At 37.1% G+C, this 27,306-nt stretch overlaps 4 protein-coding genes across 7 annotated transcripts; 2 read left to right on the top strand and 2 right to left on the bottom strand.

The window, feature by feature from the left end:
* The first annotated feature begins 339 nt into the window (after window positions 1-339).
* On the top strand, window positions 340-909 carry LOC145552069 (leptin-A-like). Its single transcript, XM_081608492.1, has 2 exons — window positions 340-474; window positions 574-909. The coding sequence occupies exons 1-2, from the start codon at window positions 340-342 to the stop codon at window positions 907-909; spliced, it is 471 nt and encodes a 156-aa protein (XP_081464618.1).
* A 343-nt stretch (window positions 910-1,252) lies between these two features.
* On the bottom strand, window positions 1,253-10,864 carry rbm28 (RNA binding motif protein 28). 2 transcript variants are annotated; one of them, XM_008411266.3, is made up of 20 exons: window positions 10,510-10,864; window positions 10,227-10,373; window positions 9,802-9,908; window positions 8,715-8,790; window positions 8,540-8,632; window positions 8,395-8,463; window positions 7,424-7,511; window positions 7,106-7,338; window positions 6,919-6,985; window positions 6,684-6,793; window positions 6,533-6,606; window positions 6,267-6,402; window positions 5,180-5,244; window positions 4,908-5,066; window positions 4,543-4,692; window positions 4,139-4,213; window positions 3,890-4,016; window positions 2,640-2,775; window positions 2,367-2,481; window positions 1,253-1,907 (listed from the first exon to the last, which is right to left on the bottom strand). In XM_008411266.3, the coding sequence occupies exons 1-20, from the start codon at window positions 10,625-10,627 to the stop codon at window positions 1,764-1,766; spliced, it is 2,289 nt and encodes a 762-aa protein (XP_008409488.2). In that variant the 5' UTR covers window positions 10,628-10,864; the 3' UTR covers window positions 1,253-1,763. The 2 variants fall into 2 exon arrangements, with proteins under 2 accessions (XP_008409488.2, XP_008409489.2); XM_008411267.3 differs by having other exon boundaries at window positions 2,640-2,772.
* Window positions 10,865-11,047: 183 nt separating this feature from the next.
* On the bottom strand, window positions 11,048-18,174 carry LOC103466010 (transmembrane protein 53). Of its 3 annotated transcripts, none has more exons than XM_081608128.1 (5): window positions 17,868-18,174; window positions 17,312-17,603; window positions 14,810-14,902; window positions 13,897-14,143; window positions 11,048-13,792 (listed from the first exon to the last, which is right to left on the bottom strand). In XM_081608128.1, the coding sequence occupies exons 2-5, from the start codon at window positions 17,546-17,548 to the stop codon at window positions 13,431-13,433; spliced, it is 939 nt and encodes a 312-aa protein (XP_081464254.1). In that variant the 5' UTR covers window positions 17,549-17,603; window positions 17,868-18,174; the 3' UTR covers window positions 11,048-13,430. The 3 variants fall into 3 exon arrangements, with proteins under 3 accessions (XP_081464254.1, XP_008409490.1, XP_081464255.1); XM_008411268.2 differs by lacking the exon at window positions 17,868-18,174 and adding an exon at window positions 17,743-17,835; XM_081608129.1 differs by lacking the exon at window positions 14,810-14,902 and having other exon boundaries at window positions 17,868-18,162.
* Window positions 18,175-19,511: 1,337 nt separating this feature from the next.
* Window positions 19,512-27,053, top strand: prrt4a (proline rich transmembrane protein 4a). Its single transcript, XM_008411272.3, has 3 exons — window positions 19,512-21,098; window positions 21,292-22,174; window positions 24,639-27,053. Exons 2-3 carry the CDS (start codon window positions 21,382-21,384, stop codon window positions 26,735-26,737), a joined length of 2,892 nt encoding a protein of 963 aa, XP_008409494.1. The 5' UTR covers window positions 19,512-21,098; window positions 21,292-21,381; the 3' UTR covers window positions 26,738-27,053.
* The last annotated feature ends 253 nt before the right edge of the window (window positions 27,054-27,306 follow it).

Genomic DNA, 27,306 nt, shown 5'->3' with positions numbered 1-27,306 from the left:
ATACTTTCTCGTACTTTCAGACTACAAAATTAAAAGTACAGAGGGAAAAAAAAACCCTGTTAGCTAAACTCTGTGAACTTTGATCATGGCACACAGTCAGAGAACCACAGAACCACTCTGTGGTTATATCACAAATATTTGCTGGTACAAAATGTATTGAAACGGAAATTACAAGGTGACTCAAATGAACCGCATGCATCTGATTGTTCTAAAAGCATTACCAAATGTATATATATAAAAGCTATATTCTGAGTAATATTTCTCACTGGTTTTGACTTTTTTTTTTCTAATTCATATTCTAGGAACATGTTCTTCTGTATCCAGAAAAGCACAATCACCATGGACTCGACACTAGTGGCCCTGCTTTTCTTGTTCCATGTTCTAAGTGTGGGTACAGGAAACCCTGTTCCAGACGCCAAGAGCAGTATCGAGCCGTTAATAAAAACACTTTTGGTTAGGCTGAACGCTTTCCCGGTATGTTTCAGAGCTCCGCTTATGAAATTAAAACAAGTGCAGCTTGAAGTTTGGATAAATTAGCTGGTTTGTGACTATATGTATGTTGTCATTTTACAGGTTCTTCCAGTCAATCCTCCTCAAGAACTGGAAGGATTTTCCTCTATAGTGGTGGCTCTGGATGGCTACAACAATCTGATCTCTGAAAATCTACTGAATGTTGCCCAGGTCAAAACTGACATCTCCAGACTGACCAACGTCATCAGCCACGGACTGATGAACTGCACAGAAAAACCCCCAAAGCGCACACGTCCAGTGCACCTGCAGCAGCTGCAGAACGAATGGGAACAGGACCCAGAACGCTATGTTGAAGCCGTCAGCGTGGCAGCTATCAATGGAGTGAGGGAGATCGTTGAAATGCTCCAGAACCAAATTCATGGTATTGCATGTTGCTGAAAAACTGATTGAAGCCAAAGATTAAAATCTGCTCTAGCACTGTTATTAAGGTCAAACCTGTGCAATACATTTTCAACAATTTCATTTAAAAATGCACTTATTTTATAACAATTTTATTTTATTTTATAATATGTATTTCTTGTATTTTATTTTGTATATTTTTAACCTATTTCATCTAAGCTTCATGCATATCTCGATATATGCTATATGGAGAGAGTGTTGCGTCAATAACGAGCTCTCAGTGAGAGTGATTGGTTTAGCCCTAATGCTGAATTCGCAGTTTTGATAACTGCAACCAGACATGAGATGTACTGTCACTCCGGGAAACCCCAGGAGCCAAAGGTACATCGTAAATGGGAACTTTAATTTTTGTGCAATATCAACAGCTGCTGCAAAATGGGTAAATAGAAACAGGACATGTCTTGAATATTTTTGTACAACGAGTGAGGTTTTAATGTTTTGAATAAAACTGAATAAATATTCAACTTTTTCCTAATTGCCAGTGTTGTGTTATTTGTACAAATGAGCTGGAAAAGTCATGATGAAGTGAAAAAAATATTTTACGTGTACCTAAGTTGTCAAAATAAGGAAAAATAATAAGATTTTTTTTTAAAAATGACATAAAGCAATGATGTACAGAAAAAGACTACTATTTTAAGAATTTTTTTAAAGAAATATGCAGAAAACCAGAACAAAACAGACAAAATTTGCTTTGACAACAATCATGTCATAAACAGAGCAAATAAACTGTACAGTTTAGCACAGTTTATAAAAAAATATCTACTCAGAAATCCCAGTATTTTGTAAGTCATGGATTCCTCAGCCATCTCTTCCTTGCTTACATGGTCATGGATTTAACTATCAAACCACTTGCTTCTTTTGATGGCGCCGTTCTTGTCGCTGCTGCTGCCGCCCATGAGTTTCCTCTTGTACTGCTCCACCAAGGAATCAAAACGGTCCCCGTCCTTCCTCTTGAACTGTTTCGTAGCACTATTAAACTTGAAAACAAAAACGCACAAACAAAAAGTGATATTAGACTCAACAGGACACAAGACAAACCATTTTTAACTGCTGTTCTGTTGTCGAGCATAAACACAAGCTGAAAATGAGCATAAATCTTTGCCTTTAAACCCTTTAATAACTTTGTCAAATATTGGTGATTGAGTAATCTTCTGATAATAATTCAAAAGGTGTCCATCTACATCTCAGAATACCGAGCTATCAAAAGGTGTTTGCCCTCTTTTGCGTTCTGTTTTTGTTTTTCAGTCATAGTTAAATGTTTCAGATCAAACAAATTTTAATATTAGATAACAGTGAGTAAAAAAATATGAAAAAGTGTTTGCTCCCTAAATGCTTATTAAATTGAGCTTTGCATTAAAAAAATAAATAAATACATAAATAAAGACAACTTGTGCTTTCTCAGACAACAAATAAGAACTGAGACAATATTTCCAAACCTGTTTTTTGGCCTGATTAGGCTTTTCAAATTGTTGTGTTTGGCGCTTGTTCCTTTTAGACCCAGGCTTTGCTTTCTTGGGAGGTGGAGCCTGTTGCTTGTCTTTGTCACGCATTCTGCAAAAGGACAAACGTTAGATGAACTGCAGCAAAAACATGATCCCAGAGATAACAAACATAAGCTTCCTGCTTGTACATCTTCAAACCGCCTGTTCAAATTGACAAAATAAACAGGAAACCATGAAGCAGACAGAGGAGTGCGGATGGAACCGTACCTGATCTTAGGTCCGCGGTGGGAAGGAAAAGGCAAAACCTTCTTTCGTTTCTTTCCGTTTTGTAAATCAACATGTTCAATCTCAGGTTTGGTATGAAAACCTGAAAAGTTTTGCTTCTGTCCTTCACCAGTGTCTGCTGAAGATAAAAGGGAAAACAATAAAAGCAGCAGAAACCAAATTCTAACAATATCTAATCAATTCCCTCAGGTGTAGTTTCAGCTTATTTTCTAATAGAAATTTCACAAAAACAAAAAAACACAGTCCTAGAAAAGCAAAACTTAAAAGTCCCAGTTTCTAAAAATCATTACATAAAAAAATTTAATGGCTATTGTAGGTTTTTAATGAGTAGAGATCTGGAGCTCTGCAATGACTCTTTACGTTTCACGTCAACTCGTTGTAGAAATGTGACAAAACAATTTTTTCCAAGAAGATGGAAAATGAGGAAATGGGTGGGGAATGTCAGATAATTTGAAATATGAAAACAAAGTGTAACAAAGGCTTGGACTTAACTTTCATCATGTTGACCTTGACTTAAAAAACAACAACGTGCAACTCCTTGTTTCAAATTAATTTGAATCTAATTTCAAGATTACAGTGTAATAATGACCAACAAAGTTTTGATAATACCTTTAGCAGCTCTAGTAGAAGTGCAATATTAGAAAATCTTGCAACGGCAGTAATGTTGGTAAAAATTGGGATAACAATGTCAAGTGCAATACATTTCAAATTGCCTCTTCATCTGTGCCTTCATCGTTATGCAAGTTTACAACACTTGGAATATATTAGCAACAATTATTGCACTCCAAGCAGTCCTTTACAATATACGTTTTCCACACCCTGACATAGTGATGACAATACATCCTCTATATATTGTGCAGCCTTATTTCATGTTTGCGAGTTATAAGGCTTGGAACAATGTCCTTTGGACAAAAGGAATCAAAGTAAAGAAGAGCAGAAAACAGATTTGAACAAGTATACACCTACAAACAAAAACATAATGGTGATGGACTTTGTTTTGAAATCACAGGACCTGAGCAGTTTGCAGTTAACGTAAAACCCTAAAATTGAAAGAATGTGTATTTAACTTTGTGAACTAGCTTGTCACTGTGAGTCTTTTAATTGTACTATACTTGAGATGTTACAGGAGAGTAAAACATTGGACCACATATATCTTATCCTTAAGTCCAAGAACTTAACATACAGTATAAAAAAACCCTCAAACATGTCAGTCTAAGAAAAATTCTTTCTACCTTTCTCCTTTCCTGTCAGATGTGATGAAGACTGTCCTTTATTTCCATCCTTCTTTGTTTTTTTGGTGTCTGAACCTGGTTGGGTTGTTTTTACTTCTCTTTTTACAGGTCGATTTTGGATGAAGTCCTGTCAACAAAATATTAAGAAAATTATGTTAATGATAAAAAAAAAAATACAATATTGCTCCAGGGACTAAAACGTGCAAACAGTCTCACAAAATATTACAAGAAACAAATAACTGCACAAACTTTATTTCTCTGTTTCCGCATTTCCTTGAGTTTGAGCTTCCTGGAGTCCTCCAGAGAGAACTCAACAATGGGTCTCTGCAAAAGGAAAGAACACGTTGGACCAGACTATTGATGCAAAGGCATCTACATATTCTCTGTCTTTGACTCAAAATGATTTTTTCTTTTGAGTTTGATCAGAAATGACATTAATAAGTGCAGTTAATGATTTTATTATAACAAACTAAGTATGCAACATTTTTACTGTAATAAAAGTGTAACAAAAATTGGTTGGCGACATCCTTGCGAAATGAAATTGTATAGGGCACTGAGATGCTCCTGGTAAAGGTAACATGAAAAAGAAAAGGTTAATTAAATGTTACCCAAGAAAACAGTCAGAATAAAGTTGAATCAGACAGATAATGTACCTTATGAGGGCCAAAGATGTCAGGGTTGTTGTTAAGGTAGCGCAGAGTGGCGAGAGCCAGCTCATGGTCTCGAAACTGAACGAAACCGTAACCCAACGACTGACCCTTCACTCCACCTTTCTCTGGCTTCCTGTCATACATGACCCGACACTAAAGGAAGAGGCAGAAAACAAACAGACATTCATACAAACACAATGAACAATAACAAAAAATAACCTGCTCTCTTGTTTCAATACAGATAAATTCAAGGCTCCCCTTAAGCTACAAATACGTTTAGAAATCTCACAAGAGAAAAATTCCAGAAAAACTAACAAGCTAATGAGTTTTCTTTTTTTTTTTTTTTTCTGCAAGTAACAAAATCTTACCTCTGTGATCCGAACTCCTTTGGTTCCTTGTAGACCGTTAAGGCACATAGCTTTGAGCTTTTTATCGTCTACAGATTTTGGCAGGTTATGGATGCACAAGCGATTTTTCGATACAAATACGCTTATATCCCGAAGCTTGGCTCTCTTTACTTCTTCAAACTAAAAAGAAAAGCAGCACAACTCATGAGTCAAAACAGAAGTCACTTGAGAGATTTAGACGAGCTCAAGAGATCATCCACTAAAAATCATTCACCAAAACAAAAGGTACTCACTCTGACTCTTTTGGCCATATCTGCCTCAGAGACTCCCTCTGCTGCCTTTGTTCCAGCGCGGATCACTGAGGATTTGAAGAAAGGTGAGTAGAAAGCATACATATAGGAGCATCTCAAACTAAAAGTTGACAAAGTTAATGTTGTATTAAAAAAAATACACTACTCAAAGTGAGCAACAATGTGACAGAATTAGTTCATTGTATCCTAAAAATTGTATTCAAGAGGAAACCGCCCAGTGAGCTAAATCTGCAGATTCCACTTTTGTTCAGTCCGGAGCAGTGACCAGCTGTTCAGAAACCAAAATATCCCATCTTTCTTTTAACAAAAAAAAAATACATTTTGAACTGTATGTGGTCAATATGATGAGACGGGCAAGCTCTGTATTTTCCATTCTCTGGCTCAATCAGCAAACATTTACCCTATGCAGACCAGGTGGAGGCGCCAAAAGATAAGAAGAAAATTTTCTAAACAGAAGTCAACTAAATGAAAAATAAAGAAAAAGGCATCAATATTATGCCTTTTTTTTATATTAAACAAACACTCATACCATAAAGAAACTCACTTTCTATGTGTTTATTTGGGTTATATTTTTATTCAAGATATTATTAAAAGCTGAGATTTAGAAATAAAAAAATGGCAATAAATATACAGGCTTAATGGAAAAACTTTTTTAATGAAGTATTCCTATATTTTAATCCTGACTGTTCATTTTTGCAACATGTGTTTATGAAGTTATTCAAGTTCCAAATCGATGCATTAAACAGGTTTGTTTTGTTTTTTGTTTTTTTTATATAAAGAAAGGTTTTTCTTCATACTTGACGATTTCTATGTCTATGAATAAACAAAAACAATTAGACCTTACATAAACAAACTCAGTTTTATACTGAATGCTTTGTCACACACAGCCCAACATTGCCTCCATCATTTACCACCAAAAGGACTAAAAGAAAAAAAAGGACAATTAATAAAAGCTCTTTAAGAGAGACTGATCAGAAATCAGCTAAGAAACTGACTGGTGCATCTCTAGCTTGGATCTGCAATGTTATGAATTTAATAAGGACAAAGCAAAATATGCTGAAACACTCACATCCTTCTCTGGCCAGGTACAGGTTCCTGCTGCCCGTCTCTACTTTTTTCTTGTCGACTTTCAGCTTCAGGGCATCTTCTCTGCTCACTGCTTTAACAATCATCAGCTTTCTGCCATCTGCACGGACTCCACCACTCTGGGGAAAATGTTTCGGCGACATCAACATATATTCTAAAACTGGGACCAATATTGATATTGAACACCAAGGGGGCAGAAGTTATCATCATTCACTAGTTGTTTTTTTTTTTTTTGTTTGTTTGTTTTACCTCCGTCTCATCTTGGGCTGCTGCTATGCAGCTGTCTGCAGCCTCTTTAGTCTTAAACTGGGCAAATGCAAGACCTGAAAAAACTAAAATAAGTAAGTGCTTCCTTCTAAAACCACAGAGGGAGAAGGGAAATAAACTGAGTTTTTCTGACCCTTGGAATGCTGTGTCTCTGGGTGGAGAACAACCTTCACGTAGTTGACCTCTCCAAACTGTAGAAGAACTTCCTCCAGACCCTCCTCTTCCGTGTCAAATGACAAGTTCCTAAATGCCAGATTTATAAAAGATAATACTATAACGACTCTGTAGAATTGCTTGGAAACATACAGGAGAAAGAGTAAAATATATTAAGGCTGGTTAGAGTTGAGCAAAGAGAAAAACGATCCTACCTGATAAAAACTGTTCGGCCCTCATTCACATCTGAAGGCAAATGTTTCTTTGGCTTTTGTTTTTGAGCTAGAGGATAAAACAGTTGTAACATGTTAGAATGATTGTATTAACGACGAGAGAAACACACAGAAATCATGTAAGAAATATCATAAACACAATGATAAAACAAGAAAAATTAATTTAAACCTGGTGAAATTTCTTCTTCCTCTTCATCATCACCGTCACTGTAATCCTCATCTGAATCAATGCCACCATCATCATCATCATCATCATCATCGCCATCATCATCATCATCACTATTATTCTCCTCCTTAGTTTCGTCCTCCTCTTCAGTATCATCATCATCTTCTTCTTCAATATCATCTTCATCGCTTGACTGAAGATCCTCCACCTGCTGTGCAGTTGCCTTCAATCCACCTCTGCAAAAGCTTTAGCAACGTTAGCAACACTACAACAGTTAAGCGCAGAACAACGGCATCGGAAATGTGTAAGCTTAAGAATCACTTTTTCTTCACAGCTGTTTCTCGTTTCTTTTCTTCATCCTCAGGTTCACTGCCTGCTTTGGGATCTGCCTCTTCTGCAACTTTAGTTCCTGACAATGAAAACCGATCACTGTTAAGCGAAGGCCTGTTACGATACATTTTAACCTTGTACATCGAAAGATAAGGGAGTAAAATATAAGCATATCAATGTCAATATTCCCGGGTTTTCTAAATCCAAGAGCAGCATAAAATACTTAAATTATAACATTTTAGATATGAAAAGAAGAACTTTACAAAAATGTAACTGTTTGAACATGTCACAACAGAAACCTTTTTGTAAAAATATTTTGTCTACACTTAAGAAATGTGAAGCAAAAAAGTAGCATGAACATCAGTCAGCTTTTATTATGCAAAAATAAATCTATCAACAGATACATTTATAAGCTGAAAACAACTACTAATCGTTTTTTTTTTTGTTTTTTTTTTTGTTCATCACCTATAAGATTTGATAGTTTTTAAGTGAGAAGGTGTTAGCTTTGTAACATCGGAAAAATAATGAAAAAAAGGAATTTAGGAAAAAAAATGTAATAGAATTTGTGAAAGAATAAATAAATGTCATAGGTAGCTACGTATTGTCCATCCAAAACGACCACTCATTATTAGCCTCTTTACAAATTTCCTCAACATGTTCAAACAAATATTTTTTTTAAATATGAAACAAAGTTATTTTTACCACTGGACAAATTGTTACTCAAGTAGAAGGTATTAAACACAACATTTTTGTCAAATTGCACAATTTGAATCAACAATATATAATAATAATTTAGGGCAGAACAAGCTTGGCAGTTTATGACTAGGACACTGTGGCAGATAATCATGTCCTTTGGTGTTAGACAGCAGCAAGCCTTTTTATCACAAAGCCAATCCAGAGTTAATTAGGTAACTATTAAGTTCTGCTATGAATAATTGCTGCATTCACACGCACGTATTTACCTTTTAAAGACTGCTGTGCTGCAATAAAGTTTTCTTTTGGCACAGCCCAGTCAACTGCTACTTGGCGACCTATGAAGATTCAAAAAAAGATTACGTGATATGAACTGAACACTGTAAAACCAGGAATACTGTCTTGTGCACTGACCTTTTATCTCTTTCAGATTCAAAGCTTGGAGTGCCTTTGTGGCACCAGACATATTTTTAAACTGCACAAATGCAAATCCACGCATCTTTCCATCTATTCGAAAACAAAAAAAGAGGAAATGTATTTCTGCAGTGCAAGGTAAAGCGCATGTGTCCATTAAGAGCAAAATAAGTACCTGGTTTGAGGGGTATGCTGGCCTCCATGACGGTGCCAAACTTTTCAAATGTTTCTTTTAGTTCCTGTTCTGTGCACTGCAACATAAGGAATTTATTAGGAGAATTTAGGTTTACAATTATTTCTCATAAAATCTATGCAACAATGCATGTTACAAGACATGTACGTGTATAGCAGAACAACACTCACCTAAATACAATAAAGACTGTTTTTTTTTTTATTTATCAGCAAATGCAAACAAAGGGAATAAAACTAGACAACAAACTAGACTAAAGTTTGCCGAAACATCAACAGGTAAGGTGTTGGCATCAAGATTTTTAGAGGGCAAACATGTTTTAGAGCCAGTAAACCCAAAACACTTGATAATGTATAAAACATTTTTCTTTAAATATAAGGAAAAATTCTAGCACTAATATGTTGATGGATGCTCACTGTCTACATAAAATAAGACAATAACAGGTGAAACTTGTTAAGGTAAGTAAGTGGATAAAACAGTTTTCCTCTCACTCTACCAAAAAAAAAATGCTCTGTGTACATACGTTTTTTTGCCAGAATAATCAAAGTCATTTTAATCTTTTAATCTTAAAAATAACAATAATTCATGGCAGAGCAACAAAAGACAGATTTCGCAGAACAGTTAATACCCAAACAAAAAGTGTTGTGATCAACAGTTCCTCACAGTGCCACATAAATGCAGACTGGGTCTCCCATTAAGTACCATGCCAGACTCCAAACTTGTGCCATCACACATTTTTATTTTCACTTTTCCATTCTTTCCCCCTCCGCATCACCGTGTAAATCTTCATTTTATGAACTGAAATTTAAGCTGGAGATACCATTGGGTCTTCCCGTTTATTATGATAACATGCCCAAGTTTGGTGTTCCGAAAATATTTAAGATGAAATAAAAAGCATTGATTAAATGCTCTGTGCCTTGGATTTGCAGTCATCCTGTGGTAAGAGATGAAAAATGATGCTAAGGGATACAGAACAGTGATATCCAATCAGGGGTCCAGGTGGTAGAAGTTTGTATGTAACTTTATTTCAGTCTATTGCTGTTGTAAATTGTCACCAAACAACGCACTATACCTTAAAACTGAGATTCCTTATGACAAGTCTGGCTTGTTTAGATATTCTTTTCTTTACATCTGTAGTTTCCTGCTCATGTTGAGATGTTGCTGACGCTTCCTCGTTTTCTGCAAAATAAAGAAATATGAAGTTATCAAATGGACTGAAAGCAACCTGCTTTTGTTTTCATGTAAGTTTACGTGCATATTTATTGTGTGTCACTAGTAAAGTAAATAGATTGGTTTATTTGGTCTATTAGAGGAAAAAAAATACTTTAGCTTGTGAATTTTATATTTTTGTTTGGAACAGTGGCATTTATAAAAGTATGAATAAAATGGTGAACAAAATGACATAGAAAAATGATCAGCCGCATTTTTTTTCTCTATCACAAGCTAAATAAACCTACATTTTACTGTGTAACTTTACAAATGGCACCTAATGCATACCTGTTTTCTTTTTATTGATTAATTTCTTTTTAGCAACTGAGACAGACAACTTCTTCCCGTCGTATTCTTTTATTTCCTTCATGGCTCGCTTTGCGTCTTCTTCCATAGAATAAGTGACGAAGCCAAAGCCCCGACATTTCTCTGCTCCTGGTTTATGGGAAATAAAAGAAAAGAGCTATTAATAGGGCATTCTTACATATTTACAATTGTGGATCAGGTCATTTGATACACTTCAAGTTTGTGTCACACATTCGCTCATTTAGTGGTATAAATATTAATTCACCTTTTTCTCTAACAACGAAGCATTGTTTCACTGGACCAATTTCAGAGAATATTTCCTCAAGCCGCTCGTTTGTTGCCGATTCTGGCAAAGATGCCACGAATATCGTCATCGCAGGCATGGCTCTTTTCTGGCAGCTAAATGCTAACACTTAGCATCTGAAAAAAGTCCACAAACCGAAGTCTAATTTGTTCACTACTCAGCACTGCACTTCACTGTCAAGCTACAAGTATTGACATAAATAAGCCACACAAATAAATGCTATACGAATGTTTTTGCTAAAGCGTAGCTATCTACCACATCAAGTCGCATGTTTACATGCGGGAGCAGCCATCTTGGAATACTAGGGGATTCATTATTTTTCGCATAATTAAGGATGAGCTTTGCTGCCACCTATCGGCCTGGAGGCTTCCACGTTTAAACCTTTACTCCGAGTTTTTCTTCACCTTTCCAGATCTGCTCTAGTCTTAAACGATAAGCTGCTGCCCTAATGATGTTAACATAAAAAAAATAAAATAAAATAAAAATAACAAGCAAAATATTCAACAAAATGGTACTTTTATTATATTATTATTCTCTCACTCATTATTTCATTACAGATACACAAAAATCCTTCCTGATTACAACATACGTTTATGACTTAATTATGTGATTTAATTATATATGCATGAACACAATGATTGATGTCACCTGATCTTCACAATGTTTAAAAAGACATTGTACTATAAAAGTTTTAAACCACTTCTGGTTAAAACCTTTTTTTAACTGCACTTGGGAGAAAATATACTTTTTTTTTTTTTTACAATCTTTAGTAATTAAAAAGACATCTTGCTTAATATAATCCAAATACAAAGAAGAAAAGTCTGGTTAGTAAGCACAACATGGATAACAGTAGGAGAACTCAAAATTTTGCACATTATCTTGGATTGTGTATAAGTTGTGATATTATCTGAGAAACCATTTTAGTAGAAATCAGAGTCTTTTACAATTTTCTTCTTCTTTTTTTAAGTAATACAATGCATGATGTCTAGATTAACTCATTTACCTATTTGCCACCAGGGGGAACCAAAACATAAGACAGACATTGTAACAAAAAGGTTTTCTTTACAAATGTTCATGCTGAACACTCTCAACTAGATAACCTAATTATAATATAGAATTGTATTTTAAGCTAAAAAGAAAATGAGTAAGAACACCAGGAATACTTTCGATCAAGTCTCCTTACCATTGATTAGTAATTTGCACAAATAGCACAGTAAAAGTTAACATTTACTTGCTGTGTACCTGTCAATGAAAGCACACAGCAGTTAATGAAACAACACAAATTAAAGGCACTAAATTCAACAATGATCTTCATTATTAAACTGTGTAACAATCTACTAAAACAATGGGGATTTCCAATCAGAACTACTTCAGTTTTCAAGTGTAACTACTGCCTATTCTGGAAAGCTCAGGTGTTTTTGTGAAAACACTGTTTCTGTTTACTAAGTTCCACATTAGCTTCAGCAGGACTGCAGCTAATCTTGCTGAGTCCAACAGAATCATAGGTACAATCAAAAACATAAAAGAAAGCATAGCCATTTCCTTTAAAACGCAGATAGCTATGCTTCCCTTTTAAGTAATGCGAGACTTGCAATAGGTTTTACACAATCTATTGCAATTTTTCCTTCTGCACTCTATAAAGACTTGCATATCTTCTGTCTTACTCTCTCACCCGTACACGTACGTACACTTGACGCGGGAAATGTGACATCGTTAGCCTATGCCTAGCATTCAGCTGTGTTTGGTGGCTGTTCTGGAATGGATTTGTGGTTGTTGTTGTTGCACCATTTCCAACCACATCACATTCATTTTCGGTTAATATGGTTGAAAACCACACAATCAATTTCTTCAGCAGTGATTTTTACGACTTAATCTTGCTGTGAAGGGTGTCGATGACTGTCTTTTGATCATCTGCCGAGACGGCAATCTTGTAACAATATTCAAATCTTTTGAGATGTACAAATAATGTCATGTCATAAGCAGTACAGTTTACAATAAACAGAAAAAAAAAACCAGAGAGAGGATTTGTAATGGAATGTTTGGTAAATTCTGCTTTGAATGAACACTAAAGTAAGTTCACATTCATAGAAGTTGTGTTCTTCACATATTAACACCAAAAACATCCACTTAAGTTTTCAAGGCATTACGGCTCAGTAAAGTATAATTCTCATAGGATTATAAGACGTCACTAACGTAAAATATATTCAAACACCCATACATTGCAATACGCAACATGTTTTAACCACAAATAAGCAAGACGAGAACAAAAGTTGTCAAAGAGGAAAGTAATAAGGAAATCATATTGTGAGTGTACTTCAAGGCTGTCGCACTGAACATGAGTTTTGCTTCCCAGTTTCCAGAATGAAACTGGGAAGGTGTGGCCAAGATAAATGCCCTAAAGATGAAGAATAGCTGCAGATTCACTGTTTCTACTCAGCAAAAGTCGACTTCCCACCTGAGATGTTGAGAAAGGGAAACGTGCTTGAGTCTTGTCTGTCAGCTTTGAAATAAAAATAAAAGAAATATTGAATTGAAAAGAGTGACAACGGTAGCTTTCTGTTCAACAAAGATTCTCTGACAATCTAACTTAAAATAACAAGGATAAAATAAAAAAAACTAACAGTTAAATGTAATGTAAAATCTGCCCTGCTGTGTTCTTCGTTGCCGTTTCACAGTATCACTTGTGATACAATGGTTGTGTTCTGAATGGTGAACTCACAAGGAGGTTTTTTTTTTTTTAAATCAGAACAACTGAACACAATTTTTTAAGACATTTGAGCTATGATATAAATCTAATTTATTTACAAATCCGTAGCTGCGAAAGTAACCAAGCACAGGAAGAACAACTGAGGTATTTTGAATTTATCCCGTCATAAAGAGCCTCACATCTTGGCCTTCAGAGGGACGACATGGAGCGAGTGTAGGAATGTGTTTAAAGTGCTCAGATATTCCTGCGGATGTTGGCGTAGATGACCAGCATGTGTTGAAACTTCCCACTTCTTGGTCGTTACGTTCATCCCACAATTCTGCCAGTAATCCGCCAATTTCTCCACACTCGGTGCGTCGCTCAGCAGGTCGTTCTCACAGAAGAAGATCAGCGCCGGAGCTTTGACTGGAGTGTTATAAAACGCATCGATGCTTGCGTTGAAGTAGTCCACCGTCTGGCGTTTAAAAATGCGGAAGTACAGCATGCTGGATTGCACTATTAGACTCTCCAAACGAGGATACAGAGTTTTGCCAAGACCTAGACATAGAGAACAGCACATTTCATTCATCTGGAACAGAGACAGGAGATTTAAAATGGAATGTGTTGTATTACTGTGTTAAGTTAATTTGATACTGACTAACCTGTGGCCATGTGCTCCAGTGAGCCCACCACCAAGCTGTCATAGACTTGGCCTTTGATCCTGTTTGTCACTGCTTGGTATTGCTGTTTGTCCTGGGAGATACGGACCAGCAGCTGAGCGAACGTGTAGCCGCCAATGGAGAAGGCATGAATGAGGAGGGGGCGGGACATCAAGGGTTCCCTCTGAAGCAACTCCAGCAATGTTTTTCCACGGTCCAGGCCCCAGCGAGGCCACAGGAAGTCTTTCACCTTGTTTCAAGAAAACAACAACAAAAAAAAGAGTTTATAATGGAAATACCAGTTTATATATACACTGAGTGTTTTCAGGTTGAGAAAATTGTAAAACTACATCTCAAAACTATACCTCCAAATGTTAGAATAAGTAAATAAGTAACGTACATTATTATTTATGATTTAGTACCACCAATGCAAATTCCTACTTTTTCTCACAATTTACAGTGCCTTGCAAAAATATGAATACCACCTTGAACTCTTTCACATAGCAACCACAAATTTCGATACTTTTGAAAAATGTGATTTGCTAATTTTTGCATAATCTATCACATATTTAAGCCATTTTACCATATATTTAGTTGTATGTTGAGGGCTGTCCCTAAACCCCTTTCTTTTAGGAATTTTGCAGCCTGAATCCAGTTTTGCTCTAGGATTCCCTTGTAAGATCCTTTAATTGTTTTTCTCCAAATCAACCCTGACCAGCTTGCCTGTCCAGTTGAAGACATGCATCCTCACAGCATGCTTTATGGTGAGAATGGTGTCATCAGGGTGTTAGCTTTTTCTTGTTCTTGTCTAACCATAGCACCTTCTTCTACATATTTGCTGTGTCCTTTACATTTCTTGTGACATACAGCAGAGCAGACATGTTGTGATTATCTTTCAGTAATTCATCAACTTTACCATTCTTTCATTGAGACCTTGTCTGCTGAGTTCATGACTAATAGTTTTCCAGTCAACAAATTCTCCCATCTGAGCTGTGGATCTCTGCAGAATCTAAAAAAAAAAAAAAAACCCAGGAGAAACAGTCACATGATCTACGAGATCAGTCACATGATCTCAGATTAGCGCTCCCTTTGCCTGTCCAGTTAGCTTACGTGAACGGCCATATCGTAGTAGATCTGCAATTTGCCATATTCTCTAGCTAAGATGCATACCAATCAGATTTGCAGTCGTCATAGTACCAATGTTTGCAATATTGCAATCCAAAAAAGGAGAGCTAGAGAGAGATATTTGGTTACATATCATATTTCACACATTCCCACAATGCATGCCAATACTATATCTGTAAAGTTTCTAACTGCCCTTGATGCCCTCCACATGCACATTTGGTGGCCGATATGCAATAGCTCAATGGTGGAGATGATATAACAACAGAAAAATAATTATTACTTACTCTGTTTTAAATATGACTATAATTAATGTATGACAGGTGCTGCATGTGAAATATTCTATTCACTTACCCATTTACATACATGAAAGAATAATGAAAATAATGCCTTATCAAGCACAATCTTCTCCACCACTGAAAGGTTTCAGCCTATTCATCACAGACACAGCTCAAAACAAAGATCACTCGGATTTCTCCACCTAACCAGTCCTGCAGGATTTTTTTACATACAAAATGCCATATTTACATGTACTGGTGCTACAAAAGAACAGTGTATGATGTTAACTGTAAAATTATGATACATCTACATACAAAAAGACTAAATAAACAGCAGCCTTTAGCCACAAATTACTTCAAAGTGCCATTAAAAGCTACTCTAAGCCCTGATTCACCCTCAGGTTTGTGTTAAAGGGCTATAAACAATCACTTCCACGAAATAACCTTTGATCACCCGTGTCCTTTTTTTTTTCCTATATTGAAGGTTTGCACAAAAGGACATGTTGTCCTGAGTGTAGGTGATAAAAACAAGAGACTCTATGTTATGGCGTTGCTCAACTCAAACAACTAACAGCCAACTCTTTATCTTGTTTCTACAAAGATGGGCCTATCTGAATGAAGCAGTGTGTCCGATGCTGTTTTCTTTGAGTCATTTTGGCAGGAAAAACAGAGTTTGCTCTACCAACACAGAAGCTGCACTTTAATTGTAACTTTTCCAAATATTTTACAAATAACACCCACTCTAAGGCCAGCCCTAAGCCTAAATACGTCTATTCACCTTAAACCATGCTCGATTCAGGTAAGGAGCAGTTAACCAGTTTACAGTCATGATAAAAACAAAGTACAACTTGTTTTACTTCTAGGGCTTTGTGTATCAAGCAATAACTAAATTACTTGAGGTTTACCAGTTTTCAATAGTATTTAAATTTAACTTCAAGTGTACAGCAGCATACAACAGATTCCACACTGTCATTACTTCACCAATATTAATTCAAGAACCACACTAAGAACCACACTAACTACTGTAGTAGTTATTTTCTCAGTCTTTGACTTCTTTTAGGAGGAACTATGACCCACTTTTCTTCTCTCTAATGAGGTCAAACTGCATCATTCCATTAAAGGCTCATGGTCTGGACTTTGAGCCTTTGCAGCAGCTTCATTCTCTTTATTATTCTACCATTGCTTTGGGGGCTTTTCTGCATTGTCCTGCCCGATTTGGATCAAGCTTTAATTTTTTGACTAATGGCTTCACGACAGTATGACACACAGGTGCTGAGACATCCATTTCTGATAAGATATAAAACTCTTCTAAATGTTTTCCACTTGGTGTAATCTCACCTTCTGTAGAATGACAGACTTCAAAATGATCCATCAAATGTATATATTGCCTTGTAAACACTTCAAAACTGACAGACATCGACATTACTTATCCAAGATAAATGCCTTTTTTTTTTCTTGGCATTACGTGAAGACTAGAAAACTAAACTCCCGATTTTGCAGCAAAGATAAAATACACTATCCTACTGACTACCAGTAGTTCATTTTTGTCCTCTGTAGAGGACATTTCTAAACTTGAATATCTCCCACCCCCTGCATTCTACTGAATGAATTCCTTTTGGTATCTGCAGAGGACATTTAGGGCTTTTCAATGACAGCACGTGAAGGGGTGGGACTTTTGTACATACCTTTTTCTAATTCATAAAAATGGCATTTATCAATAATAACACATTTTATGGTCAGAGACAAAGTAAGTGCATAAAACCTTTTATTACCTTACAAAGACTGTGGGATTTTTTTAAAAATGGTGATTGGACAATATTTTTTTTCCTGGTAGTCAGGAGGATATAGATCAAAGAAACATATCCAATCAGTGTTTCTTGATCTAAACAAGTTACCCAGATTTTTATTGTTATACCTCGATATGCATAATTCTACAATGAAAAGAGTGTACTGCCTTTGTACCAATGTCATAACTGGCCTTATTTTTGTGAACTTAGTCCGTTCTTGTTTTGTCTTACCTCACTCTCCACCACAAGCACATCAAACCCTGTCCGAAAATAGATTTCACAATATTTGGTCACAGCTTGGGGTCGTGATCCCAGCCATGGCAGCATCAGCATCAGGGGTTTGTGGTCCTCAGGGGTCTGACTCTGGACCATTGAGCCTGGAGAGGTCAATTCATTCAGGTACAAGGTTACGTTCTTACAGAGGCGATGGGCAGTGATGCCTCCGCTCAGACTTGTCCTGGCTATCATAATCCTAGCTCCAGCTCTACCGCGTCGGCGTCGATAGAAACGACAGCAAGACCCCCTGAAAGGAAAACCGGAAAAAGAAAGAAATGTACATGTTCCGTGAAAATGGGATATAACATGCACGCTAACGTTGTCGTACAATTGACTTCAATTTGATTTAGACATTTAGTAAACAACCAAACAATCCACAAACTGACCGAACATGAAGAATAATTACATGTTCGGTCTCCTGCTCGAAACTCGCATGAAAACTGTTCCCTGTGTGTGTGTGTTTTTTTTTTTTTTTTTTTTTTTTTTTTTTTTTGTTGCCTGGGTAACTAACCTGTTCAATTTGGTCCAAAAGATGCTTTAATTGTGAAGGAGCTATTTTCCGGAGCGCAATCGTACTAGCGGTGCAAAACAAATTGAAACAGTAACATTTGGACTGTTACATTTGTCGGACTTCTGCAGTTTACTCCTCCTCCCTCTGCCGCTGGGTGGCTTCTTATTCTGATGTTGGTAATCAGCTCCTGGGTGCATTTAGCGCCACCTATAGCTTCCAGGGAAAGACAACTAAATCTGTGTGAGTTATTGATGTCATCAAATGAGAGTTATTTGTCTGAAGCAGAGGTCTGTAACCCTTACAATATAAAGAAGAGGCATTTTTCTAACAGTCCAACTACAGAAGACTTGATTAGAACCGCAAATGCTACATGTTCTTAAATAAAAAGAGAGATCATTTAGATCAGGGGTCACCAACTCCAGTCCTCACTGGCTACCATCCTGCAACTTTTAGATTCACCTCTGCTCCAAAATGTCTGAATTTCCTCACCAGCATTCATTCCTCTCTGCAATAGGCTGGAAATGAGCAGTTTATTTGATCCAGGTGTGTTTGAGCAGAGACACATCTAAAAGTTGCAGGACGGTAGCCCTCGAGGACTGGAGTTGGTGACCCCTGATTTAGATGAATATTACTATACTATTTGTTGTCATTTTTAAAGAACCACCTTATTAAAATGAAGAACATCAACCTTTTGCAAAAAGAGGAAGGACACATTTTCTTCTATCAGATGTTTATATTTGCGGGGCCTTAAAAAAAATTCCAGCCTAATCACAAAAACAAAAATATTTAAAATAACATTGCATTGCAGAGGTTTCTGTAATCATTCCATTAAAAAAGAAAATACAAAAACCTCCATTTTGTATTATATCCAGGTCTAAATATGTATATTAGTTGGTACTTTATAGTTTTAGGCTAGAGTTATTACGAGCCATTTTGGAAGGTCCAAAGAGCCACTTAGGGGCTCCAGAGTCACAGGTTGCAGGTCCAAAGGCTTGAAAAAGGTTGTGGTTCTTAAAGCAATGTGGTCATAAAGTGTTAAAAGAAAAAGTGAAAAGTTTCTGTTAGTGCATACATGCACCTTTCATTTTCTTGTCCAGCTTTATCTGTGTACCTTGTCGTGACTGTTCTCATTCCCATACTGGATCCAATTCCTGTTGACATTATTCTGTTCAGGAGGATTTGTCCAAACAAATCCAAGTTACTCTACATATCCACATAGTAAGTGTGAAGCGGCAATAATTTGCCCATGTCCCTTACTGAGCTCATATGTTTGGGCTGTCATTGTTCCTCCCCATCCTTTTAGTTACGGCTGACTAGATGCTTTCCTGTGTCCTCATGAGACACGGGGTTAATCTCACCCTGGGCTGGGGTGGAAGTTCCTCTCTGACTCAATGTTTCATCTGATTTAGCTTCACTCCCAAATGTTGTGAATGTGAATGTAAATCACATTTTCATGGGCAAAAGTTATGAGCAAACAGGGTATCTGTAAGAGTTCATGCTTCCAAAGCCTGGATAACTTTTGGGATACTGAACAGAAACATACGTGTGTGTTAAATAATTTCCTATTTGTTTTGAAATGCTATTTTGATTTCTTTTAGGACATTTTTTTTTCTTTAGAGAATAAGAGTTTGTGTGTATTTGGCAGTATAGGATGAGACGTGATTGCTAGTGTAGAGTACATGAAGAGACATTTTTGAAATTCTTTATTCAGTCAGACAGATAAAAACAGATGTAATAATTGTCTGAATTTCATAGTCACTGTTTCCAGATGCTTCCTAAGGTATGTGGATCACAGTCTATTTTAGAAGTATCCCTGGGATTAAATTAGGTCACGAGGTTTCTGGATTCTCCCCACTGAGAAAAAAAACAGCTCACATGGACAAACCGGATGGCATTACACATATACTAGGACGGTACAATCAAAACTAAAACAGACGTCTTCCTCATTTTCACTGGCTAATTTGTTTAAGTATAAAGAAAACATTATTAGATCTGTATTTAACACAACAATTGACTGCATTATAGCTTTAATATATTTGGGTAAGAGCTCCCTTCTTCCCAAATAGTATTTAATTATAAAATGTCCAACTGCTCTATGTCTATTTTTTACCAGAATGGAAATCAACTGGTGGTTGACATGATTCTTTCATACACAACATTTAAAAATAAAAAAATAAAAAGTGGGATGTTGAGTTGATGTATTTCAAAGACCACAAGAACACGTAGATGAAAAGTGAAATCTAAAAATATTTTTTAATACAGGTATCCGTGTTTAAAAGTTACCAAGTTTGATCCAATGACCTAACCGAGGTTGACTGTCAAACATTTTGTTTAGGTTTAATTTGTACAGGACTTATAGTCTAAAATGTCACATTTCTGATATATTTGCCGGGGCTGACTAAAAAGAAGAAATGGTCTACCTGAAATAGCCATAGAAAATTCTGTGTAATGAAGCACAAAGCAGAGATGCAACAGCATGGTAAATAAAAATACAAACGGATGTTCATTAAGCTTAATTTAATGATCAGTAAAATATGGGTGCATTCTTTCTTCATGTGAAAGCTCAAACACAATCCCAAATGAAATGACATTAAATACATTCAGCATTACGCCAACTAATTTAACTAGAAGCTAAAATCTGTTGTAATCAAAATGACTCAATGATAAGATATATTTCATTAAATAATAAATTCCACGAATAGATATTTTCGGCACATGCACACAACAGCAGCTTCATGAATTATGAATGCTTGCTTCTGAATCAGATGTATGGATGCATAAATAATTTATGTATGTTTAACAGCTCCTGTAAGTTATGCTCAACATGTTTTGAATAAGCATATCTCTTAAATTAAGAATACCCCAGGGTTGGCTAAAGAGCATGTAAAGGATCTTATCTCATGCTTGTGGCGTTCGTTTTACACAAACACTCTTTTCTCAGCAGGATTTTAGTGCAAGAATCCAAAAAAGGAGACAATGCTCATCTAGATGTTGCTGCCAACGGTCTTGCTGTCAGATCTGTCCAGCGGCAGCGTGTGGGAGGGATGATGGGGCTGGCCGGAGGAGGTGGGGTCTGTCCCATGAGTCGATTGGCTGATGAAGAGAAGAGAGGCACAGCATAGTGAGTATGAAAAGAGACAGAGTGCAGTGCAGACCGAGACTGCAGACATGAAGCAGCACAGAGCGATTTATATGCTTGAAAAGGCTGCAACAGAACGGATCACTCATGAGGTAAGAAAGCTAAAATCTGAATGATTTTAAGAAAATAGCACTGCTACATACCAATGTTAAAAGATTTTTTTTACTTTGTAATCTTGCAGTGTTCACAACCCACATGATGCAGTTTAATCTATCTTATTGTAAAAATACCTTGGTGACATACAGTATGTGAAGAGGCGTCATTTGTCTTTCACTTCTATTCCAGGTTTGTCACAAATTGAATCACTGGCATCCTGATGTTTACGGTCCAAACATGTGAACAGACAACAATCAGTGAAGCTTGCAGACCCTCAGCATGGGATCACTGTGGAATATTTCTTTTCTTTTCCTTCTTTCATTCTCTCTCTTACCTCACGCCGCTGCTTTCACTGAAGAAAATACCAAAGAAACACGAGAGACTGACTACTACCAAGCGACACGGTTTCTTACACAGCCCACAGAAAAACCTCGCCAGTCAAGTTTGGCACAAGACAGTTTTATGTTTGGACCTGAAAACACTAACTTCCTAAATCGCCCTTTGAATTGGCCCTTCTCATCATCTGAGGACTTAGACAGACAAGGTGTAATTGGTGAATATAGTGACATTCAGGAAGGTATTGAGACATCTCCTTTTTATCCTAATGATGAAAGACTCACATCAAAGCCTTCAGACATTCTGAAAAAGGACACCACTCTAGCGGAGGGTCTACAAACATCTCGATCTTTGTTAGGAAAAGCTCTACAAAATCCAACAAAGGAAACATTACATTTTCTGTCAACTGAGAGAAGCCGAGTGTCGGCAGAGCATCCTCCGCAAATCAGAGAGAACGAGCAAACATTGACACCATTGCGAAACGAAATTTCTGACATTCATTTTCCTTTACCTTTTTCTGACTCTCTTCCATCACCCACACCTGATTGGAACTCAACTTCATCACCATTTATTGGACCGGACCATAACCCAGACTACCAAACTCCATCACTAGCAGCAAACAATGAGGGACCGACTGAAGGCATTCCAATGTCCATACAGAACAATCAAAATGGGACAAATTCTATTGCAGATATTATTTCAACCAGAGAAACAATAAGCACAGAGGGAGCCAGAGGTAAGAATCAAGTCTTCAGTTCACAGGAAAGTGGTTTATGAGCTCACTCACGGCTCATACTTGACTAGTACAGCTGTAAATTTGACCTCATAGCATCTCACGACAGAATCTGTGTCACTGCAGCATTTTTGGTGCAGATGTTTTGCATTCATCAAATGGTTAGCATCTTTTGTAACCACTGGGATTTTACTCTCGCTACATCTCTAATCTGTTGCTTCTGGTCACCTTCCTGCCTTAGTCTTTTCATTGCATTTGAATTCCCGAATATTTAACTCTTTGAAAACCCAGTGATTGCATTCACAAAGTGTGCCACGTTGATCACTTGCAGTTAAAGCTTACCAGATAATATGGCAATAAGATGCCTCAATCAACTATAAATGATTGATTCTGTATAAGAGATATGAATCTTTATGTGGTCATGAAATAAAAGGCTAGAATGTGAAGCTGGTTAGAAAATTAACCAGCTTCTGTATGCACTCACAGTCACTTGTCAGGGGAGTTTGTGCTTACATGATTGGGGGAAGTGCACTTTGACAAAACTGGAATACATGGCTCTTCCTCCATCTGCATGTTTTATTCCACTAATGTTTACCAAATTGCGGATCAGCTAAACCAAATGCAGCTTAGTTATTGTTAGTTGGACCACAAGATAAACTATCCATGCAATATTGATATTTGATGAGATTAACACCCACTGTTTGCATTAGTGATTGCTAACTCTGTAATAACACAATAAATGTGTCTTTAATGAAGTTCTCTAAATAGGACACATTTAATTTTCTAACCAGCTTCACATTCTAGCATTTTATTTCATGACCACATAGAGATTCATATCTCTTGTATACAGAATCAATTATTTATAGTTGATTGAGAATACAACCAGAGCACATCTTGACTTTGCTTAATAATAACCACATCCCCAAAACAAAAACAGTAATCAGGTCAATACTGGCTAATAAACAAATCACTGTCAGTTATGTTCACATGAACACCAACACATACAACTTGTTCTTGCTCTCATTTCTCTCTGTGTGACCCACTTAGAGCTTCCCAGTTGCAAGCCTGCTCTGTTTTATTATGGATTAACTTCACACATACACTCGCTGCTCACTCCTGGTCTCATTTTAAAAGCCAAAGCCTTTGAAATTTAGAGATGATTGCCTGAGTTGCCTGTTTTATAATTTGTATTGACATAATCATTTTGCTGTCATTCAAATAGATAATCAAAAAGAATTTAAAATAATAGAACATGGTTAGACAGATGACCAATGAAATGAGAATGTTGTAGGCACAAGCAATGTGTTAGCATGCTAACCTGCTCATAACAGCAATGTTCTTCAAATAATATTCCTGTATTTTAGGTTTTCATGCTCCAACCTGTTAGGTCATAACTGTGTTTTCATTTCTTACTTCTTACTCTTTGCCTGGGAAATAAGTAAGGGTATAGATTAGAAAGATCTCATCAAAACAACTAGCTAAAACAAGTCATTGTGGTTGAATTAAATCAGTTTGCCAACATTCCTTCACAACCATGTAAAAGACTCATTCCAGTCATTAGATTTTGGGACTTGTTACTTTTTTATTCAGCGTCAGGGTCTTTTAGCAAATGTAATTATTATTGAGAAACAGCTTTACTCATGTCATCTTTCCCTGATATTAAAATTGGATTGATGATCTGGAACATTTAAATGTGACAAAAATGCAGAGCCGAAGAAATCTATGATGAGGGCAACTACTTTTTAGCCACACAAGTACTGTTATGAGTCCTTTATATGAACATGGACAACCTGCTCTGAGTATGTTGGCAATTCTTATTTTTAAGTAAAAAAGCACTTTTGTGGGGGGTGAGGGGGGTGCTGTGGAGGTGCAGAGGTTAACAACCCACATAAGGCAGCCTTAGTACTTGACGTGGCCGTCGCAGGTTCGATTCCCGGTCTGGTGACCTTTGCCACATGTCTTCCCCTTTTCTAATGACCCTCTTTCCTGTCAATTCACCATCAAATAAAGGCCACTAGACCCAATAAAACCTTTTTTTTTTTAAAAACGCTTTTTTGGGATGTTGACTGCGTTTCATTAACTCTAATAGAAAATGTATTAATTAAAATGTGAAACACTTGGACTGATCATACTTTATCTGGAAAATTCTACACCGAACAGATTATTATTATTATTATTATTATTATTATTATTATTATTATTATTATTATTATTATTATTATTATTATTATTATTATTATTATTATTATTATTATTAAAACCCCAGTTTTTGTACACAAAAACAGTTAACATTTATATTGTTTTTTGGCATTTACCTCACTTACTGTAAATAATTTAAAGAATTTCTTTAAAACAACCAAACTAATTTCAGAAATATTGCTAAAATTGCAATCTCATGAGCTGCTCTAAAAATGTAGTAAGTGCACAATACTGTATTTTCCTGTGTCACAATGTCTTCTCTTTACAGATGATCCCAGGAAAGACAGCCTGAATGTCCCAAAGGCCACTGGCTCTCTGTTGGGTGACGTGGATATACCCACCACTCCCTGTAAAACATCAGATCAGTCCTGGACTCCCACCTATCCAGAGGATTTTACACCAAGTGAGCCCTTGCTCCCCTCTCTGGCTCTCAGTCCTGCCCTTCTGGTCCCTCTGTATTCAGACTGGAATTCTGCCTTTGCAACATGGGGCTTTGCATGGGAAGCACATATCTACGGTCTGGGATCTATCTTTACTTTAATTTGCCTAATCTCTGTGGTTTGCCTATTAGGCTTGCCTCTACGGTGTCCCCCTGGAATTGGATTTTTTCTAATGCTGCACTTCTTCATTCTGGCGTTTGCAGGCATCCAAGGCTTCAGTTTGCTGTATGACGCTTATAATTCTCAAGACCGTCTTCCTCCTCTGGTCACTCAATTGCTCTCAGAATTACCAATGCCCTGTTTGATATCAGCCTTCTCCTTGGCCTTCTTCCTCATGTCCTTGCACTCACGCAGCTATCTTTCACTACCAATTGCTATTTCTACCTCATTTTCAGCCTTGCCGAAGCCTTGTCTTTTGCTATGTATGTGCCTGTTGCAGTTTATGATCTCTCTTGGATGTATTGGACTCCTCCAATTATTTCACAGTCTCCCCACTGTGGTCATTTTATTCCCTCAGGGTTTGTTTGTCTTATTAGCCATCTTTCTTTCATTCTCCTACCTCATCTTTTACTGCTTGAAACAACTAAACACAAAACACATTTACAGGCTGAGTGAAAATGGAGAGACTGGTGGATCACCAGAAATGGTACGCCCTGTAATTTGCCCTTTTTCCAAGGTGGAAGACTGGGACAGAGCAGCAGCAGCTGGGATAGGAAGTTCATTGTGCTTGTTAGGATGTGGTGGTTTTCAGCTCTATGGGATCTTGCATGCTCTTGGTTTGGGTGGAATTGATGGCTTTGGGTTCCAGCCGTGGCCTTGGTGGGGCTACCAGATTGGCTACAGGTTCTGTGAGGTTGGAGTGTGTCTGGGATTGTGCATTATTGGCACACACCCGCTGTTCTGCAACAACAACCCCTCTTTGAAAACCATAAGTAGCAGCAGACCAGGTTCCTGGTCCCGTCTATCCTGCAACTCCCCTTTGCAAGGACACAGTAGGCCCTCACAGGAAGAAGTGAGTTCTCCAGCTCTCTCCACTCATGAGTCCTGGTCCCAGGTTAAGCAGGAAAGGTTGGTCTGCAATGTTGATGCCAAGAAGCAGTCTGAAGCTCTTCCTCTTTGCTCAATGGTTGACAATCCTGAAAATGAAGTAGACTGTGCAAACAAGCACAGCCCAAGCAAAGGTTCTCTGCCTTTACAGACACCTCAAAAACCACCCAGCAAACCTAAGAATGCAGACGAGCTCCAACTATCATCACTTGACAGTGTAGGTACAGATAGTGACTCCACTGGGGATCTGCGACCCCCATCTCCCATAGACTTGTCACGCAGCATTGACCAGGCTCTCTTCAGTGAGTCCTTATTTTCTCACAGCATTTTTAGTCCACAAAGACTATTCCATACTTCCTCAAGTTTTTCATTGAGCTCTCCTGCCCAAGAACCATTAAACCAAGGGCCCAAAAGTGTTGATACTCTATACCGGGCCTCATCTTGTGGAGACGTGGATCAAGAGAATGCCATATCCAGTTCCAGAGCTTCTCAACCACATGGGAGTTTGATGTCTCACAGGAAAGCACCTGTGCTAACGGGTCAGATAGACTGGAAAGGGAGCATTACTGGCTCAACCCAAGGTTTGTGCAACTATCCAAAACAAACTGGAAAGTTGCGTTCAAATTCCTGGACAAACAGGGGGCAAAGTATTGCCCAAAGCAACTTTCCAAGGGCAATACCTTCTCTGTCCTATCACAGGAAATACAGAACCCTGAGCTTGGCATCCCAGGACAGTCAAGGGTCCGGCCGGTTACCAGTGACTAAGCATCTAAGTGAAAGCAAACAGCTTGAATGGGATATGGCCGTACAAGCAGAGTTTGTTAATGTGTGCAAACAAATTGACGCCCTGAGTATGTGCAGTGACACTATTGAATTGTAAATAGATTTAAAAGTTCAGGCAAGTTAAGAATTCAGACTGAGAGTGTACAGAAAGTTTAAAATAATAAATAGACTATCATCTATAATGTAGGTAGAATTTATGTTATTAATTTAACACTGCCTAATAATTATCTGTAAATATTGCATACCTTTCAAAAATGTTTTTGTTTTTTTACACTCTTATTCTTATGCAATTTAGAGATCAGACCACGGCATCAAACATTTGCAAGCAGAATATCTGCTCTATGTTTTTTGTTCAGAACATTAGTTTGGAATAAACTGACAAAGGTTTGTTACAATAAAGACTTCAAGCTCAAGTTTAAGTTTATCATGTGAACTTCCTGATAAACGGACGAAAACGGTGTTCCATCTGCAGTACAGATCAGCTAAGCTTTTTGTAGTTTGGGTGGAATATTTTGATAACAACTTGGATGAATTTGTGCAAATACTTAATTATATTTGTTGTCTAACCCTGATCAAAAACTGTGAAAGACACAAATACTTATTCAGTGACCATTGTCCAGCAAATGGTGTGAAGTTAAAGATCCTTGTTCCACATCTCCATTTGCC

Source organism: Poecilia reticulata, chromosome 6, assembly GCF_904066995.2.
Source record: "Poecilia reticulata chromosome 6, P_reticulata-male-v2, whole genome shotgun sequence".
In the NCBI taxonomy this organism is placed as follows: Eukaryota; Metazoa; Chordata; class Actinopteri; order Cyprinodontiformes; family Poeciliidae; genus Poecilia; species Poecilia reticulata.
The sequence above is the reverse complement of the archived record's forward strand: the minus strand, read 5'-3'. Positions and strand labels throughout refer to the sequence as shown.

Bases quoted from the DNA above. Each gene is read 5' to 3' on its own strand.
- LOC145552069 (XM_081608492.1), top strand. From the start codon at position 340: ATGGACTCGACACTAGTGGCCCTGCTTTTCTTGTTCCATGTTCTAAGT. The intron at 475-573 runs GTATGTTTCAGA...GTCATTTTACAG, and splicing joins TTAGGCTGAACGCTTTCCCG to GTTCTTCCAGTCAATCCTCC.
- rbm28 (XM_008411266.3), bottom strand. From the start codon at position 10,627: ATGCCTGCGATGACGATATTCGTGGCATCTTTGCCAGAATCGGCAACA. The intron at 7,339-7,423 runs GTGATTCTTAAG...AAGCTTTTGCAG, and splicing joins GAAACAGCTGTGAAGAAAAA to AGGTGGATTGAAGGCAACTG. The intron at 5,067-5,179 runs GTGAGTACCTTT...TTTTCTTTTTAG, and splicing joins ATATGGCCAAAAGAGTCAGA to TTTGAAGAAGTAAAGAGAGC.
- LOC103466010 (XM_081608128.1), bottom strand. From the start codon at position 17,548: ATGATAGCCAGGACAAGTCTGAGCGGAGGCATCACTGCCCATCGCCTC. The intron at 14,903-17,311 runs GTAAGACAAAAC...TTTTTTTTTTAG, and splicing joins TGCTTGTGGTGGAGAGTGAG to ATTCTGCAGAGATCCACAGC. The intron at 13,793-13,896 runs GTTAGTCAGTAT...CTCTATGTCTAG, and splicing joins ACTGGAGCACATGGCCACAG to GTCTTGGCAAAACTCTGTAT.
- prrt4a (XM_008411272.3), top strand. From the start codon at position 21,382: ATGGGATCACTGTGGAATATTTCTTTTCTTTTCCTTCTTTCATTCTCT. The intron at 22,175-24,638 runs GTAAGAATCAAG...TTCTCTTTACAG, and splicing joins AAGCACAGAGGGAGCCAGAG to ATGATCCCAGGAAAGACAGC.